Consider the following 20623-nt stretch of genomic DNA (forward strand, 5'->3'; position numbering starts at 1 on the left):
AGCCTGAAGCTAGACGCTGCTGCTGCTGAGCTCTCTGCTGTATCCACAGTCTCTGGACCCAACCGGTTCCCTCTCTCCATCGATCAGTCTGAACCTCATCAAGGTACTAACCAGAATCAAACACCTGACAAGTCATCACCGCTGCCTGGCTAACCAAACTATCCATCTCTGCAGATACTCAGTGATTCCAGTCCCGGACCAGTACCAGAACCTGCTCATAATTATTCTTGTGTGCTTCTCATTTAATAAACTGTTAAACTTTTACTCCGTTTTCTGTGGTGTTCTGCATGTGGGTTTAAACTCTAGAGACCCATCATGACAATCCTTGTTTGTCGTAATTGGGCAGGTGAAAAAAAATTGAGAGCCATGATGGAGAAACTAATGGATGATCATCTACTGATTTAAATAAAGTAGCTTTTCAGGTACTGTTGTCTAGCTTTGAACAATGTTTAATAAGCAGTTGACATCCGGCTGGATACAGGAGCAGATAACCTAACTCATTACTCAGCTGATTTTAGATTGCTATACGTGTGAGTATGTTGTATCTTTAGCATTTATACAGTAGCAGCTATAGCAGCTAAATGACCATTCCCAGTCAAACGCCAGCCGAATGGCAGCCCACTTCCCTGCAACTCCCAGTGAAATGCCCTCCAACTTCCAGCCACTGGATTGACCCCCTTAGTCTCCTGGGTGTGCATGTGTTTTTACTCTGACTCCACCCTTTTACTGAGTTATAGGGTCTGACCAGGAGGTGATGCTTTTCCTTAAATCTTAATGTACACAAATAATGACAGACTATTTTAGTACAAAGGTTGATGTTTAAAAATTACTTGTAGGGTCCATCCAAGAACCAACCAAGGGCCCATCAAGGAAAGTGGGGAAATTTTTAATGGCTACTACTGTATACAAAAAATAATCCATACATATTATATTATTTTAGCACCAGTAAGAATAAATGCTTCTTTATATGAAAGTATTCATTTCCTTTTTTTAGTTTTAAATCTGTATATAACTGGTTTAAATAAGTTATGATAATGCAAGTATCTGTCATCAACCTGGCGCCAATCACTGGTTTGATTACTCATTCCATTCACCCCCCCATGTCCACTCAGCTATCATTACCATTCATCTGATTCATCTGATCAGCCTCTGTTTAACTAGCCTTCAACCAGCCATCAGTTATAATGTGAAACATGACTGCTTGTGCCATGCAAGATGTGTTTCTTGAATGCCAGCATGAATGGCATACACTGAAGGTCAGTTTTTCTAAAGCTCTAATTAATCAGACAGTTATTACCCAAATCAAAAGGCAGTAAATAATGAAAGAAGTTTTAAACTTTGCTTTTGTAGAAGTTACTATTAGGTCATTCATGTTGTGTCTTTTTCAGGGTGTAATCTAGCTTGAAGGTAACATCGAGGAACATTTGGAACTGAATGTAGTTTCGGGAACCTTGATATGGATTATAAAACGATGCAATGTAAATTCTACTTACCTTTATATGTAATATTTTAAATTTAAAAGAATTTTCATAAAGTTTCCATCAAGTTTTTTAACATATTTAGAAACTAAAACATATATTAACACTAATTGTCCAGTTACGGAAAACGAGAGTAGTTGTACTCAACTTTTTTTTCCCCCTTTGCCTTCTTTTGATAATGATATAACTATCTCGTTATCACGGTTTAACAATTAATTGTTTTCTTGAGATAACAAGATAAAAATCTCGTTATAAAGAGAAAACAGCTATTGATTTCTCGAGATAAAGATAAGATAACCTGTTTGAGTAATGAATGAGGCTAGCCAACAGCCCTGGATTCCCAGTCCATCCATGCCTGTGGTGCTCGTAGTTTTGCAGTAGGGGTACCGTGTCTGTGCAAATAATTTTTTTAGTTTCCTATTTCTTTTCACTCATTTTCAGGTTGTGGTGGATAATTGGATTGTATGGAATGGAATGAAAATCTTTAACCTGGACTCCTTTTAATGCATCTTATACCTGTTACAGGCATAACACCATGGCTGTTCAGAAAACACCCGGCGCTAAGGAAACAGAGTTATAGGTCTAATTGCTTGCAGCAAACCAACAATGTGTCTCGTTACCTAAAAGTTAAACACAGGATTATTTACAGAATTAAACATAGGCTGCCATGACTTATAAATCCTCTCCCAGTGTTGTGGTGTTAAAGAATGTAATCAGTTTTAACACAACCCAATCATCTCGTTATGACAAGAAAACAGCTTTTTAATGAGAAAACTATCATCACGTTACCACCAGTAAACGGCTTTTGTTATCTTTAGATAATAAGAAAATGTACTTGTATTCTCGAGAAGGCCACAGATAAAAAGTATCGACCGACCACTCTAGGCTTCCGTAGTCCAATAACCAAATAACTGTTTTACCAACTACATTTTTGCACCAATTCAAATCATTTTGAACGTCTAATATTTGTTGCTACTGAAATCAGCTCTAATATAAGGCAATGTTACTTTTACTAAATCAACTTTCTGGCCATCCTACCCAGACCTGCGTTCTGCATAATAACCAGTGTGTGACGTGTTCATAAATTCCCCCAGATTTTACTCTAGAGTGTTCCCGCTCTTTTTGAGAGGAAGAATAGCCCCCCACCCTGTCCTCTGCCCTCCCCTCTTCTCCTCCTCTCTCAGAGCTCCTCATCACACATTCCAGCCTCCAACGGGAGCGGCGACTCCAGAAATCACGGGGCATAATCATGCATCACAAGGTAAGAAAATGTGTCTAAACTATGTGTTTTGCTGTAAATTACAGCTGTATTGTTTCTAACAGAGAGTCATTCAGTCAGACTTACAGCCTGCCAGTGTCCCTCTCTCCACCGGTACCGGGAGGGACAGTCTGCCGTGCGGCAGCTCTGGCTGGACGGGGGACGGGAGCGCTGGGGGCAGCCGCTCTCCGCGGTGCTCCGGCGGTCACCAACCTGGCAGAAAACCTCCCGCCGCTGAACTCCATCCCCGCAGGAGGCTGAACACTGAAAACAGGAGGTAACACCACTGTCACTTTCCTGTTGAAAGTTTAACTATGAACACAGACAAACTGAAGAAAAGCTTCTCGATTGCTTGCAAATCAATTATCATAGTTTATTCTTATTTGTATTATATATTTTTTTTAAATCATGATGAATACTGAACTGTTTTTAAGATATAATTTTTCTTTTAAATGGGAAATATATAAGCCTGACCAAGTAATTATTTTCTATTGCATTTTCTAAAGAGCATGGGTCTTACTGTTTTGAACCACCAAAAATATGTAATTGAAATGTATTCCTTAATACACTATTGTTTTATTTAAATTATTTGAAAATAATTACATTGACCTTAATATTAATATTGATTAAGTTATTTCAGATGGGCCATTTTCATTAAGCGGCTGAATTTTCCTCCTTCCGTTGTTTCCAGCCTGATACATAGTTGGTCAATGTGTCTTTTTGGACTTTTTATTTTTCCTTTTTAGAAACAATTTTAAAACAGCAATTTGTGGCTATATTATCATATGAAAATTAATAGTGAACTGAATTTATATAAAGTGATTTAACTTTCCAAACACACCAACCACTTGAAGGGCTTTACACTAGACATATCCATTAACATTCAGTTGGGTGTTTTATGTAACACAATGACGCTGGGATCAAACCCACAACCTTTAGATATAATAAACAACTAGTCTTTCCAATGTGCTATGATGATATTTCAACAAATCTGAGTTAGAGATGTAAGAACCTTTACATACATACAATGCCTTGCAAAAACATTTGTTAGTCATATTTTGTCCTACAGTGTTATTGGAATTTTAGACTGGCACCAAGAATTAATTGTAAGGTAAAGGGAAAACTATAGTGTTTCTAACTTTCTTTTTCTAATTAGAAAATAAAATTCTGAGATGTTTGGTGTTTTTAATTTGTGCCTCTTGAGTCGGTAGTTTGTGGAACAACTTTTAGCTCAAAGTATAGTCTATTAACAGCCATTTTCAGGTCTTTTTCACAGATTATCAGTTGGCTTCTTGATTTTGACTGGCCCACTCTAACCCATTCATATGCTTTGACATAAATCATTTAATTGTAGTTTCTCCAGTTTGCATATTTAGGGTGTTGACTTACCTAGTCTAGTCTTTTGAAGCTTCTAACAGGTTTTCATCCAGGAGTTTCTTTTATTTAGCTCCATTCATTCTCCTATCCAACCTTTGTTACCTCACCTTGCTTGACATTTCCCAACAACCTTATCCTGACCTGTTTGCTGTGTTGCTTGGTCTTCATAATCTTTTTTTTTTTTTTTACTTATGTTCTCTCACAAACCTCTGAGGCCCACACAGGAGAGCTGGATTTATACCTGGACTGAATTACTCACAGATGTGCTAAATTTACCTTCTATGTCACTGATGAAGACAAGAGTACTCTAACTTAGTTGCACTTTTTATAAAGGATTATTATTAAATAGACTAATGTTTTGCATTCTTCATTTCTCTGATTTTTTTTGTTCAAAAAGATATATATTATTTAAAACATGGATGATTTATCTGCCTTTTTACAATGATCTTCTACTTTGTAAAGACCCATTAAATAAAATCCAAACAAGACCTTTAACTTAATGGTTACAAAATAAAAGTTCAAGCAATATCAAAGCTTTAACGAGGCATTTTAATTGCATTTAGTATCTCTTAGCTCAAAGCGTTGTGAGGACTACCATTTACTCCAGGCATGCGTGCTGCTGCACAGCTGCTTTGAGGAGAAGCACATCCTCCCTTGACGTGTGCACAGCATTTGTGTTTCACTGCCTCAAGCGATGGAGTAAATCCAGAGAATGGGCGGGGGGCTTGCAAAAAGAAAGAAAGATGGAAAAGGCACAATGCAGACACCCAGGTGCATTTTGTTAGTTTGTCTGGGAACGTGACGTGAGAGAATAGCCTCTCGTAGCAGAGTGAGGTGAAAAGACCAACATGTGGTTTCCATCGTGGAGGCACAAGCTACACTGAGGCAGAGGATAAAAGGGACAGAGAGGAAAAGAAGGTGAGGGGCAGAGGAAGAGAAAATACAGGGAAGGGTAGATTTAGTTTGACTGGACTTCAGATCAAAGAGCATTCACATCCCTCCAGCTGTTCAACTGTCTGCGCTAAAGTGTCACAGCCTTGGTCTCAACCTCTGTTTGCATCTGCCCTTGGCCCACCATGCTGTGATCTGTAAAGGCACCCTGTCCTAGTTAGCGGTTGTGCTGCACATGTTTCACACACTTAGAGTTGCAAACAAGCTGGTAAGCATTAAAGTGTAAAGAGCAAAGAGGGGGTGCGTGAGAACCAAACGGAGAAGGCTTCCTACCTCTCCCCAGCTGCCAGTTTTCCACTTGGGGCATCTTCCGCCTCGGCATCGCCTCTGCCGGCTGGGTTTGGGGGACAGATGATGACAGTTTTCCTCTGAGATGGAGCGGCCCGATTCGGTCACACAGCTCACCTTACGGGATTTGACACCTCTTCCACAGGAGGCTGAGCACTGCAGCAGGTAAAGAAGGAGAGGACCAGAAATCGTAAGTTATCATTTTTATTTGAGCAATGATAAATTTAAGACCAATGGAAATCCAAGCTATAACTGAAAATAAGTCATCATGGAAGTAAATATGGTGAAATGAACTGAAATGGTAAGTGTTTTAATGATTAGGCGGGAAATAAAATAAGAAGAAAAGACCTGTACCAACATGCCTGCTGACCCGGTTGCAGTTTTTTTATGTCCGGGTTCACCGAGTTACTGGAGGTCTAACTCGGTGTGACAGGCAGGCACACACACAGTAGGGTTACAGGAGGGATTGGAGCTGGGATTGACTGTGCTGGGAAAAATAAAAGGGGGGCGTTTCATGTTGGCGATGGATATAAAGCGACAGGCTCAGGGTTGAACGGGTGCACAGCCCAGCATGCAGCTTTGTCCTGACCAGCAAGAGACCATATTGAACGGGAACTCGCCACAACCTCTTGCCTTGTTCAAGAAGGAGGAAAGGTAGGATTTAACAGAAAAAATACCCTGAAACACAAATTTTTCTTTGCAGATAAAAATAAAAACTATTCTGTAATGCATGTTAAAATTTGGTTTAACTTTGTTGGGAAAATTGCTGAATAAATTAACTCTTAAAAGAAACAGATTTTTTTTTTATTAAGTGAAAACATTGAATATTCAATAAACAAATTGTTTTGAATATATTGTATTTCAACTTTAATAAAAACAACATTTTTGATTGTGTTGCTTACGTCTCTTTTTTTTTGCTTTGCCAAAACTCTGATAAATGGTAGCCAAGGATTAAAAAGAAGATGCTTTTGCTTTTGGTGTCACATGAAGATAAAATATGAATTGGTCCATGAAAATAAACTCCCAAACATTGCATTAGGTATTTTGTTTTATTAAGGGTCAAGCGGTGAAATTGAACACACTAATTGAGTTACTTACAACCTAGTTATACTTATAACACCAAGGCTGGGGCTTTGTTCAAATGTTTTTTTGGCACTAGTGAAAGGTCTCTTATTTCATTAGGCTTCTGCATCCTTCCAATTGGGTAAGGAATCTCCTTTATTTGAAAATATTTTAAAGTTCTGTCATATAAAAAGAAAAATATCAAATCGAATATGTCACAAGATACCTATTTATCCCAATTTACTAAGTTAAATTAGCTATATTCTACCTACCGGTATCATGAAAGAGTACTGGTCCAGGTTGACTTGCTGACACCTCCCTCTATTCCAGCCCTTTTCACCGGCTAACACTGGAGTCTAAGTCACTAATGCACAGCAGACCAGAACAATGAGGTATAGTAAGGTCAAAGCCACCATCATAGAAAAAGTATCTGTGTGTTTTTCGAGTACAATAAATGACTTAGGAAGTGTCACAAAGCATGACGAATTGATGGGAATGCTTTTCAAAAGCCCAGGTTGATGTGAATAAGTAAAGAACGCACAAATATGTCAAACCAGTTGTGCATTCACTGTTAAGGAGAACTTGTTATATAGATGATTTTTAGGGATGCTTTTTTTTTTTTTAAACAAAAATCTCCAATAGCTAAATGAGAAATTTTACAGACACTTTTTTGCTTTTCAAGATGCAAAGGCCTTATTAAATACAATCATTGATCTTATTCTGTCCTATGATTTATCTGGGGAAGTTTGGGATATACTTCACATCAGGGAACTATAATAACGTGCTTCACAGCCAATAATAGTATGAGATAAATCAAGATCAAGATTTATGTGATGGTTCAGGAGGGAACTCTGCATTCATACTTTTTCTTTCCCTGCTCATGTAGCAATGTTAAAATGAACAGCTCAAGATTTTGGAGCAGGGATAAATAAAAAAAAAGCTGATACCATCTAACAGTAAATAGGCACATTTCTTGACTTTTTGGACTTCAAAAAAAGTCAAATCTCAAAAGTTTTAAAGCTATCTATGCAACTTTATGAACTTTTAAACTATTGTCAGGTGTGCATTGGCCACTTAAGTGCTACACTAGTTAATTATGTTTTTTACTGGTAACGTAAACATTAAACATAAAGAGAATGGAAAGTTTTTTCCTTTCAAATTTACTACCAACTATAGAAGTGGTGTAAAAATGAAATGCACAAAGTCTATAAAGGTTTAGATGAAAATTGCTCGTTTGAGTACTCGATTTCTACACTGAAATTGTTGATCTGACTGGAATCTACATGTTCTGTTCTCAGAATCCATTAAGCTATTAATTATGTCCTTTAGTCTAAATTAGAACCCCAATGCAATGGGGTAACAGGTAAAATATTCCTGCATGAAGTGTTATGATATCATGAATTTTAAGGATGCAGAAGTGTTCTTCTGCATCCTCCTCTCGGATTATCAAGTAGCTTCGTCTCCCTGACCAAATAATCAAAATGTATCCTCTGTAAAGATGCCAATAGAGTTGGTAATGTGCTTCATATATTTATAAGTTTTTAACAAAAACTTTTCTTTTGAAAAACTGTGTAAAATCAATTTAACCCATGTTTCCCTTGTTTTTTAATTACCTTTAGTCACTGAATATGACAATATGAGTTTTATTGTTTATTTAAATAAGAATGAAATAAACGCCTTTAATAGTACCTCTACTTCACTTTAATCATGACCTTTTCTGGAAATGCATGGAAATCCAACAAAATCATAAAAAAATTAAATATTGACAGCATAATAATAAATGAACAATAAATACAAGTAATTACATAAATATACAGAAATATTCTTGAATCAGACTAATACTGCCATTTGTGAATAAGTGTCATAAAAATACTTATTTTAAGAGCCTGTTAATTATTTGTAGTAATATTTGCATCAAGTACCAAGGCGCAAATTTAGCAAAATGCCTAAACAAAAATTAACAGGGAACACTAAACTCCATGGTGATGTGGGAGTAATACAACCTAGATTTAAGTTGTTTTATTTTGCTACTTTACCATCACACATGGGATTCATTTAAACAAACTTTTCTCATTAGTGAAAAAAAAGTTTAAAACAAGCACTCACAGCTCTGTTAACAGGCCCTTAAAATAAGGTGGGATGTCAGTACAGGCATTTATGGCCAGGAGTCAACCAGGTGGTTTGTGAAGCAAAGTTGTCCATAACCACAGATTCTGGACCGTCGCTATTCTCCACAATATGGAAAATAAGCAGAATCAAGGTTACATTTGAAAAACCTCAGATCTGTGTTTAAGGCCATCGCCTGCACTGGATTGCCCCAACAACTCATTGTTCATCTCAGTGAGCTCAGTTTGCTCCAGTGCAAGGGATGCCAAAGATGGAGCACAGACAGCAATCATGACTGAGTTTGAGGTAGACACATCAGAAATGCTCACATTTAGAGCTCTGGATACAAAACACCAATAGCCTCCACTGTGGTCGCAGGAATCACATGTTCGAAACACGACATTTAGCAAACCATTCCTAATGGTTTAACCATTTACTGTACTTGACTGACAATGATAATACAGCAATACTCAAATCAAATCTGTAATACACTTTGCATTAAACTGACAGCTAAAACACTCTTTGCGTTTAGCTGTCAGTACACAAACTGTGCATTGAAAGAAATAAAAATACAAAACAGCTGCATCAAACAGCAATGCACCACAAGAGGAACCAAACAAACCAAAAATGTGATCATTTTTATCACTTGTCCCTTATTTGGCAAAAAGCACCAAGGAAGAACACTGTTGTCGTCTGATGGCTAGTTGAGTTGTGTTATGTTTCGAGTGAGGTATTATGGAGTGTAGCACAGGATAATACATTTAAAAGTTCCTAGTTCTTAATTTACAAAGCAAACATCTACATAAAATATTGCATAGAGCAATGTAAGGGCAGAAAGTTTTCAATTTTTTTTTTGGCCACACTAAAAAAAGCGACATTAAAAATAATCCTAAAAACTGGAATGCAAAAGTTACAGGTTCGAATAATTTCCACAAACTCAGACACATTATTTTACAGTCCTTGCACAGCAGACATAGGTGCTAAAGTACTGATGTTGGGACATTTTAGGCACTTCAGAGTTCATGTGTAATTAAAGGGACATATTTTTCAAGTTCAGTTGTGTTGTGGTGATTATGAACACTTAGCATCTTCACAGCAGTGGAGGAACCTCAGTGAAGAGGAGAATATTAGAAATATAGGAGAATAAAGTTAAGCTGCTCCAAGTTTTAGACTACATTGCCTGAAGGAAAGAGGCAATGCATATGAGATGTACGTCAAAAATATTATTGTAATATATTGTTTTGGATTAAACAATCCACATGCACCAAGGCATTCAGTTTGGGAATGTTGATGTTCCAAATCAAAATGACCACAGCTGGTATCCAGTAAGCTGTTTGGTCTCTTTAACACCAAAATCTAAAGTGTGTTTCAGAGCAACAATTAAAAGTGCATCAAATTAGGAGAGGCTGTGAGCGTTTTTCTGAAAGTAGGAACCACTGGAAACTTACGGGTTTTGCGTAACAAACCCTAAATAACATATATTCACTATTAGTTACAGTTAAGTGTTTTACAACAAAGCATATTTTTATCCAAACATCATCGGTGGTTATTATGCCAAATGTATATTTAAATAGTTTAAGGTCTTGAGTTTAGTGTTCACCCTAAGAATTTTAACCTCCAAATGAGCCCTCCTACTTTATAAAAAATGGAACTTCACAATATTGAGATATAAAAATCAATGTAGCTGCAACATTGATGAAAGCAGTTTCAAGACTGTACTAGAGGAGCTACTACTGAGAAACGATAAGGAGATATTTTAATACTTTTCGATCAAAGATCACAATTATCCCGATAAAACAAAAAGGTGGCAATGTGGACGACCCAATCTGATCTCAACTATTAAATACTCAATTGGATCAAGCTATTCAGTTCAGAAACTATTTGGAATATTTGACTCTGAGGGTATTTCTTTTTTACACTACTATATGCAATACGTTTACTCAGGCTGTATTTACATCACTTAAACTTCATTAAAACAATGTAATAATAATAATAACCTAATGTTTCTTGATTTTTAATCAGCTGATTATAACAGATCTCAATCAGTAAGGGCAATTTAAAAAACACTCATATACTTAAAATGCATCAGTTTTACCTGTCATGAAAGTTTGCTTTTAAATGCTTGGTGCTCTTGAGCAGCTGTTAGCTTAATTCTCCCATAAGAACTTCCTCTTGTTCTCTACTCTGATGGTTTTAACTGCTCTCTGCTGCAGATGAAGTGTCAACAACTATAGTAGAACCAACTCAGCAGAAGATAAATATGTAAACTGTAAAATAAAGTGCCTTATTATAATTAGTAACTTTGCAAAAAAAAAAAACCTGCATGTCGTAAGACAAACTGATTTTTAAAGACAAACAGCCATTTTTAAAAGCTTTATAAAACAAATACATCTAAAAAAAGAAAGTACCCACTTGATATCCTATGCTTGCTTCTACTTATAATGCTCTCTAAATAAATGTTAGGATTGTATAGTGAAACCCCCTCATGTTTGAGGATTACGAGCCAATAAATGAATTATAAAGAATATGCATCCATGTTTTTTTTTTCCTGATATACAAAAAAGTAGTCTGTGTTTGCATATGAACAGATTTGCTAAAGGAGAACTTCTGTTATTGGAATAAATGTTATTTACATAAATAAAAAGAAAAAAATAAATTATCTTTAAAATAATATTTTACATAACTAGTTTTGTGATAAAATGTGATCCTGATTTTCTTTCCATGTGGGAACTTTTCTCTATATTTTTTTAGTAAGTATGACTGTTAAAAACATACTATTATATTCATACGGTCACAGCTGTCACTGAAGCATCTTGTAATATTTCTGCTTCTTTGGCAAGTTGCAAGTGAGGATATCTTGTTATTTAAGTGCAATAGGTATACCGTTCTAATTGTATTAAAAAGGTACTGAACAATCAGCAGAGAGGAATCAGGAAATGGAGTTAAGTGTTATAAAAATAAACGATGCACCTCAGTCATTCTGCTCATTTAAGACTGCTTGAGTTAAAAACTTGGAAACTTGAAAAGATGTGAGTATTGTTTTTGTTTTTTGTTGTTGTTTTATTACGAGCGTACCGAGCTCCATGGGTCTGTGCTCCAGTGAGGGTTAGAGGGACACGGCTGAGTATTGCACTGCTCCCGATCTGGTGGCTTGTCGTGGATCTCACAGCTCAGATCGTTGAAACGCTCACCGTTGGGACGCTGGCACACCACCAACCTGGTCTTTATCCCACCTCCACATGGTTTAGTGCACTAAAGACATCCAAAAACCAAACACATTTTCATTTTAATCAAATTGATGCATAAACCAATAAGAAGTTTCACAAGTAACACAAACGCTTATCATTGCTTTGGTTAAAGAATAGACTCACCTCTCCCCAATTGCCGTAGACCCATTGAGGACATGGACCTGACTCACAGGATCGTTGCTCACTGGGCCGGCTACGGTCCTCACAGCTGTTGGCAGGGTAACCGTTCTCATCCTGACACACTACCACTCGTCGTTGGAAGCCTCCTGCACATGTGCTGGAGCACTGTTGTTAACAAAGAGAACCCAAAATCCGCAGTTAAAATTATTGCAAATATTTTTTTGAAAATGCATGAGTCTAACACTGCTATATCTACCACTGCTGGTACTTGGGCTGGCTTTAGTTGACATGTTTATATTTGTTGGGTAATATGAGTAAATTCGATATTGATGGACTGTTTTATTCAACTCTGAAGTCAAAAATGTAATATGGGAAAGACATCAAAACCCCCTTAACCGCTTTTCAGGTTTTTAATTAGGGAACAAGTGAACATGCTTCAACTAGCAATACAAGCTGTAATATTAATATTTTTCGGCATTTCTTCAAGCACAGCAGCAGCATCTTCACTAGACAAGGTTGTAAGGGAATTATCCTGTGATTTAATGCATAAAGGGTCAATGAAAATCAGCTTTCACCAAATGTTATGTTTTAAAATGTCTTCATAACAATGAAACTGGTAAAGTGGTATTTGTTATTGTACCCCTTAGTAGTGCTTGAAGAGCCAGAGGATTTAAGCTCATGGTTCTCATGATCAGTGATTATATTTTTAACTAATTTAGTAATACTGCTTTAGTTTTACTGCTTCAGAGTTAAAAAAAGATTTCAACTTTTAAATGGACCATATGAATACACGGCATAATTCAATCAATTAGGTGGCTGTATTTGTAACTCCGTGACTGAAGAACTGATAATCACAAGAATTACCTGCTATAGTAATGTTATGGGTACATCGAGTTATAAAACATGAGCATATGTTGAAACTAGAGGAAAGAACATTAGGTCTGCTTCTTTAATGGGAGGCAGATCTTTTAGTTATCAGGCTCTTTTCATGTGGAACCAGCAACCAGTTTTTAAGGGTGGCTTTAAAACTTTCCTCTTTGATAAAGCTTATAGTTAGAGTGGCTCAGGTTATCCAGAGCTATTTCTATAGTTATGCTACTATAGGCTTAGACTGCTGGAGGACCTTAGGACCATTTTTCATATTTTTTTTTCATTATATCTCTATTCTCCTATTCTGTAGTGTTTGTTCGTTCAACATCTAACGTTATGCTCTCTCTGCTTTTTCTCATCATAGTAGCTTCACCTGGTCTGTTCCTGTTTGGCTGTGAAACCATCCTAGGGAGAAATATCTGCTGTGCATCAGCTGTGCCATCAACACATTTGTTTATAGATGTTGGATCTTGGCCTGTTTTTCAGTTAAGTCCTGTTTCTCTGACTGTGATTAACTATGCTATGACATGGGAGCTCATCTGCCTGGCTGTGTGTTTCCTGGACGGGGCCACCTGTGGAGCTGGTTTACAGTTGCCTTTTGTATCTCTGCTTCTGTCTCTTTGAACCCCAGCCGCCCTTGACAGATGGATGCTCACACTGAGCCTGGTTCTGCTGGAGGTTTCTTCCTGTTAAAAGGGAGTTTTTCCTCTCCACTGTCGCTACAAGCATGCTTAGTGTTAGAGGTTGCCTTGGAGTCAATGAGTTGATGCAATCAGCTGGTTTTCCTTAGAAAGAAAACTTTGAACCAATTTGACTGTATGATCTGGTTGAATTGTCTCTGTGAAGTGATTGAGTTGACGTGTCGTGAATTGGCACTACTGTATATAAAAAACTGAATTGAATAGAAACAGCACTATTGGTGTTGAGGTTGGTTATTTCTCACGCAAAAATGATTTCAAGGTTAAGGTTACAACTGAAGCAAAACTGGGAGCAAAACTACTCTTTAAAAAAGTAATATAAAGGGATGAGCTCTTTCAGGACTACTTTCAAAGTGTTTTACATGTTTGTTGTTGTTTGAGGTCCTTTAACATTCATTTAAAGTGTTTAAATTCCCTTCTAACTGTATTTATACAGGAAAACTTTACAGTTATTGGAATCCCTGCAAAAGATATATGCCTTGCAAAAAAAAAAAAAAAAAAAAAAAAAAACTTTTATTGTAGTGATGTTAGTATTATTTGTTTTCAGTAGGAAAAAAATTATACGTAAACATCTACATTAAATACATCAACTCAGTGGTAAAAACAAACCACTTTAAAGAATAATTATCACACAAAATTACCAATGCCACCTATATTGGTACCACTGCTGTTAATATTTTGTAAGATCCTTTTTGGACTGGATGACAGAAGGGGTTGGCCTTTTAATAACATTTCACAAAGGTAAATCTGACAGATTGATTTAACAGCTTTAGAGACTCTAAAGGACAAAATATCTGTTTGATTCTGTTTAGAGAACCATGAAGTCTTGGACATTTGTTAAAGCCATTTGCCTGTTGCTAACCCATTGTCTTGTTTTTTAGCACAGGCCACCAAAACGGATGTCAAATCCATTTATTCATATATAAGGCCATCAACTTGGTTTCAGCTGTATAAATAAACTTTTGAATGAATTATTTGATTCAAAAAGAGAGCACTGCTTGTATTATAACTTTACTCCCATTTCATTGGCAGTTTTAGCCACTTTGTATACTTTAGAAAACCATTTGCTTATAATGTATGACATAGAATGCCATTTATAGGCTGTTGGAGGACCACATAAAGTGCTGTGACGGGTTGGATTCAGCTCTCGGGCCTTTAGTTTGAAACATATGCTTAAAATACTTCATTATTTCAAGTTACCTTACAAGTTTTCAAGGATCTTTGCAAGACAACAGAAACATCATATTACAGATCCACTACCATACTAAACCGTTGGTATTAATTTATGCTGAACATCTCTTTAATTTCAACACTGCATGAGGTTTTTGTAGTGACTATTTTCTAACCAAGGCATACAGTTTGAGTGCAAGTCCAAGGTGAGCTTAGCAATCACTTAATTTGTAATGGTAGGACATAAAAGACTTTTTTCCTGGAATAGCTCCCAAAACACCCGTTTGCATGTAAATTGTTTCTATAGGTGGTTATCAAAACTATTTGACCAGTTTTAGTTTGGAATTTTCTTAAATATCCAACGTAAGATACAACAAATTCCACGTCCCCAGAGCTCATTTGTAGCGCCCGCGGATCAGGTTGCCGAGGTCTCCGCCTCTGGCTGCCGCCCAATCCCCTATGCACCGGTCCCCCATGGTTCCCCCTGCAGGTGGTGGGCCCACTGGGGGATGGCCTTGCGTCGTTCCTTCGGGCTTGGCCCGGCTGGGGAAGAACCCGAGCCAGGCGCTCGCCGATGAACCCCAACCCCTAGGCCTGGCTCCAGGATGGGGTCCCGGCTCCGCTGTACCAGGCGACGTCACGTGCCTCGTTGTAGTCCTCTTCATAAGGGTTTTTGAACCGCTCTTCGTCTGACCTGTCACCCAGAGCCTGTTTGCCTTGGGAGACCCTACCAGGGGCATTTAGCCCCCGACAACATAGCCTCTGGGATCACCCAGGCACTGAAACCCCTCCACCACGTTAAGGTGGCGGTTCAAGGAGGGGAACGGGCCCCCAGCTCTTAACCCGAGTGGTGTCTTATTATTGGACTTCTGTGCAAGTCACGGATTGTCCATAATGAACACCATGTTCAGGCATAAGGATGTCCATCGGTGCACCTGGCACCAGGACACCCTAGGCCGAAGGTCGATGATCAACTTTGTAGTCGTATTTTCTGATCTTTGGCCACACGTCTTGGACACTCGGGTGAAGAGAGGGGCGAGCTGTCCACCGACCACCACCTGGAGGTGAGCTGGATACGCTGGAAGAGGAGGAAGCCTGAAAGACTCGGCAGGCCGAAACATGTAGTGAGGGTCTACTGGGAACGTCTAGTGGAACCCTCGGTCAGGGACGTGTTCAACTCCCACCTCCAGGAGAGCTTCTCTCAGGTTCCGAGGGAGGTTGGAGACATGGAGTCCAAATGGGCTGTGTTCTCTGCCTCTATTGTTGATGTGGCTGCCCGTAGCTGTGGCCGTAAGGTTTGCAGTGCCTGTCGAGGTGGCAATCCCCGAACCCGGTGGTGGACACCGATAGTAAGGGATGCTGTCAAGCTGAAGAAGGAGTCCTATCGAGCTTGGCTGGCTTGTGGGACTCCTGAAGCAGCAAGCAGGTACTGTGAGGCCAAGCGTGTCGCGGCCCGGGCGGTTGCAGAGGCAAAATCTCGGGCCTGGGAGGAGTTCGGAGAGGCCATGGAAAAAGACTATTAGTTGGCCTCAAAGCGATTCTGGCAAACCGTCCGGCGCCTCCGGAGGGGAAAGCAGTGCTTCGCTAACACTGTTTTCAGCAGGAGTGGGGAGCTGCTGACCTTGAAGGAGGATATTGTCGGGCGGTGGAAGGAATACTTTGAGGATCTCCTCAACCCGACAAACACGCCTTCCACGGGGGAAGATGAGACGGGGTGCTTGGGGCTGGATTCGTTCATCACCCAGGCTGAAATCACCGAGGTAGTCAAAAATCTCCACTGTGGCAAGGCTTCGGGGGTGGACGAGATCCGTCCTGAGTATCTTAAAACTCTGGATGTTGTCGGGCTGTCATGGTTGACACGTCTTTTCAACATCACGTGGAGGTTGGGGACAGTTCCCCAGGATTGGCAGACTGGGGTGGTGGTTCCCCTACATAAGAAGGGGGACCGGAGGGTGTGTTCCAACTACCGGTAATCACACTTCTCAGCCTCCCCAGAAAGGCCTATGCCAGGGTGCTGGAGAGGAGAGTCCGGCTGATTGTCAAACCTCGGCTGCAGGAGGAGCAGTGTAGTTTTCGTCCTGGCCGTGGAACAGTGGACCAGCTCTACACCTTCTGCAGGGTGCTTGAGTGTTCTTGGGAGTTTGCCCAATCAGTCCACATGTGTTTTGTGGACTTGGAGAAGGTTTTCAACCGTGTCCCTCTTGCTGCCCTGTGGGGGGTGCTCGAGGAGTATGGAGTCGGGGGCCCTTTATTAGGGGCCATCCGTTCTCTGTACAAGCGGAGCAGGAGTTTGGTTCGCATTGCCGGCATTAAGTCGGACGGGTTCCCAGTGCATGTTGGACTCAGACAGGGCTGCCCTCTCTTACCGGTCCTGTTAATATCTTTTATGGATAGGATTTCTAAGGCGCAGCCAAGGACCGGAGGGGGTCTGGTTTGGGGACCAGCGGATCTCGTCCCTGCTTTTTGCAGATGACGTAGTTCTGCTGACTCCCTCCTGCCAAGATCTACAGCGTGCACTGGGGCGGTTCGCAGCCGAGTGTGAAGCGACCGGGATGAGAATCAGCTCCTCCAAGTCCGAGGCCATGGTTCTCGACCGGAAAAAGGTGGCTTGTTTTAGGTTGAGGAGAGTCCCTGCCTCAGGTGGAGGAGTTCAAGATCGATAGACGGATCGGTGTGGCTGCTACAATAATGCGGACGCAGCACCGGTCTGTCGTGGTGAAGAGAGACCTGAGCGAAAAGGCAAAGCTCTCAATTTACTGCTTGGTCAACGTTCCTACCCTCACCTATGGTCATGAAATCTGAATCATGACCGAAAGAACGAGATCCCGGATACAAGCGGCTGAAATGAGCTTTCTCCGCAGGGTGGCTGGGCTCTCCCTTAGAGATAGGGTGAGGAGCTCAGTCATTTGGGAGAGGCTCAGTGTAGAGCCGGTTCTCCTCCACATCGAGAGGAGTCAGTTGAGGTGGCTCGGACATCTTCTTCGGATGGCCCTTGGACGCCTCCTTCGGGAGGTGTTCCAGGCACGTCCCACTGGGAGGAGGCCCAGGGGACAACCCAGGACACACTGGAGAGACTATGTCTCTCGGCTGGCCTGGGAGCGCCTAGGGCTTCCCCAGACAGAGCTGGAGGAGGTGTCCATGGAGAGGGAAGTCTGGGGGTCTCTGCTTGGTCTGCTGCCCCCGCAACCCGGTTCCGGATAAAGCAGGAGACGAGGAGTACGAGATACAATGAATATAATCAAATATAAATTTTAGGCGTTCTCACATCTTAACCAAGTTTTTCTCTTTAGTGGAAAATGTGCTATATTCTTAAAAACACATTAATTTTTGAATCTGTGTGTCAGATGTCTCACCGCGCCCCAGGGTCCGGTACGCCATTGCTGGGAGTGGCTACTCCTGGAGATGGTGTTTGGTGAGGACGGCAAAGGTCTGGACTCGCTGGAACGGGACGGGCAATGAGACATGGCACAGTCCTGCTCTGTGGCTGGACGATCGTCTGGATCACACTCACTAGCATTCACTTCTTGGTCGTTAAAGTTGACACACAACACCTGTCGTGTTGTCTTCCCCTGCCCACATGTCACAGAGCACTAAAAAAAAAAAACATGGGGTATAAGTGAATGTATTTCATGTAATTATAAATTCCATCTATTCATTGTTTGAGATCCAAGATCTGGAAGACATGAGGAATCCTCTCCCTTGTTTAAACCCATTTTTTCTAGCCAAAGCCCCTTTATGAAGTTTCCCCAAGATGCTGAAGTCAAACCATTCCAATTCTTACACAACAAACTATCAACAGTTTCTTTACAGACTCTGCTTTGTGCACTGATATTTTTATTGTTGGAACAGATTGATACAATTTCCAAACTTTTACCACAAAGCTGGGAGCAGGAAGCTGTAAAATATGTGCTGCATATCAGTTTGTCTTACTGGAACTACAGGGTTAGGCCCGGTTTCTAAAAAATATGTGCTGTACACCAGTCCAACTGATGCTTTGGTTGCACCTGCTGGAAATAATTGCACTGTTCTTGAGCTAATCTGAAGACCAAGTGAAGTTTTGAGGTATATATTAATTGAAAGTTTGTGTTTCTTTCCCCTCTGTCTGGCCTGCAATAATATGGTTTAGCCACAGCTGTTCCCACTTGCTTTAGTTTCGCTGTACCACTAACCTTTGACCTTAAAACAATTAGTAGTGAAGAACTTTCAACAGGAGACCAATTTGTTGTCTAGGTGGTGGGTTATAACTACTGACTACTTCTGGGTTAAAAACCTGGGTTACTGCACAATGAAAGGAACTAATTTCGTAGTGAAATAACTACCCAACAATTAGTTTTTATGATAAGAAATGTGGATGTATTTAGATGGCTTTCCTGCTATTGCAACTTTAAATGCAACTGAGAGTTCAATTACCCAGTTATGAATTGGATATATCTAAAACATTGTATAGTGATCATCATGTTGTGTGGATAAGTGAGTAAAGACACTCATTTCCAGTACATATACATCAACATAATAATTATTTTAAATTCTTATTAAAAAAAAAGAAAAAACACATTAGTGCTATATGACACATATGCTTTAGAAGTGGATGTTTTTGTAAATTAACACAGAAAATAGGTATGACGCCAAAAAATTATAGTTTTCAAACAATTTAAGAAAAAATATCACTTCAATACGCATGTCATGTTAGTAAGTTACATATAAAAACCTTTGACTATTGCTATTGGCAAACCTTTGGGCCTCTCTATTTTTGCCTTGCATCTATTTTTTACATCTGTGAAGGATTCATTGCAAGACAGCCTTCCTCAGCCAAATGGCTTCATGTAGGCCTCTGTCTCAGCTGATCTGCTCTCCCTCTGCACCAGAACACAAAGCAGTCTTCTTCTGCTGTAGAGGACGCACTTATGAATAGTCACTTTAAAATACAGAATTGTAGTAAAATGCAGTGCTTTAAATTGAAAGGAACATATATTTGAAAAGTGAACAACGTCATTATGTACCGTAGTTACACCCAACACTCTGAGACTCTGGATGTGAATGAAACATCTGGAATAAATACTTTGAGCAACTGAGCAACAAAGTGTCTGATTGTGAGAAGACCTTTCAAACTGAGATAGATGAGTATAGACTGTTGCAGAGTACTATAATATACAAAAACCTATAGAAATATTCCTCATATGATGCATAAAAACTTACTCAGGTTGTCTCATTTTGAAAGAAAAAGCCAGAACTATGACCTTTTTAGGTTAAAAACTTTTCAGAAAAAAGTGCAAGGCAGAATTTTCACCAACACCACAATTATCTCCCTCTGCTCTTCCATAGAAGTCCAGTTTCTGTTTTACATGAAGTTCAGAAGTGTATGCAGTTATGTCACAATATTTCCCCCCATTAAACACACTGTATACTGATCCTATGCAACTAATGCAAATGATGCATTCCTTGATTAAACAAATCTAGAATATCAGATGAGATGGATGGTTTCCTGGTGTAGTCAGCCTTAGTCCACAATGTGTTTGTCTGAGACTCAAGATCTGATTTAGCCTTAAGATGAACCGTTTCCTTTCTGATTGTCACAGGGTATTTCTGGCTTGGTGATACGAGAGGATGGTTATGAGGTTGCATTTGTGTGTGCAGTGCACAATGACCAGACTTGGAATCTGACTGTATTGTATCGCCACGGCTCTGATGAGAAACATCTGTAAACAAGAGCGAAGCCCCCCTCACTGAAGCCTCTCGGATCAGCTCCAGAAACTTGCATTCTAAATCTTTGTTTGAGACGCAACCAAATCAAACTCTCACACCTTCTCTGCTCTGCTGCACCACTTCTTCAGTTTCCTTCAAAAACTTGTCTAGCTGCTGCAAAGTCTTTAAAGAAGTCTTTCTACCCCTGTAACTACAACCTGAATATGTATTCAGTTTACTTGGATTTGATGTTATATGTAACTTTTAAAAAAGAGTGAAGTATTAAAGAAAGAGGGAAACATAAAAATGTTTTTA

At 39.6% G+C, this 20623-nt stretch overlaps 1 protein-coding gene across 1 annotated transcript in view; it reads right to left on the bottom strand.

The window, feature by feature from the left end:
• The window catches only part of adamts9 (ADAM metallopeptidase with thrombospondin type 1 motif 9), a 61941-nt gene that overhangs the window by 11831 nt on the left and 29487 nt on the right, over window positions 1-20623 (bottom strand). The window contains exons 26-30 of the mRNA XM_015385311.1: window positions 17980-18216; window positions 11892-12053; window positions 11596-11772; window positions 5338-5508; window positions 2824-3000 (exon numbers count right to left, since the gene is read on the bottom strand). Coding sequence (XP_015240797.1) covers window positions 2824-3000; window positions 5338-5508; window positions 11596-11772; window positions 11892-12053; window positions 17980-18216 — 924 coding nt within the window. The remainder of the gene's footprint in view (window positions 1-2823; window positions 3001-5337; window positions 5509-11595; window positions 11773-11891; window positions 12054-17979; window positions 18217-20623) is intronic.

Source organism: Cyprinodon variegatus, unplaced genomic scaffold, assembly GCF_000732505.1.
Source record: "Cyprinodon variegatus isolate N-32 unplaced genomic scaffold, C_variegatus-1.0 Scaffold335, whole genome shotgun sequence".
NCBI lineage: Eukaryota > Metazoa > Chordata > Actinopteri > Cyprinodontiformes > Cyprinodontidae > Cyprinodon > Cyprinodon variegatus.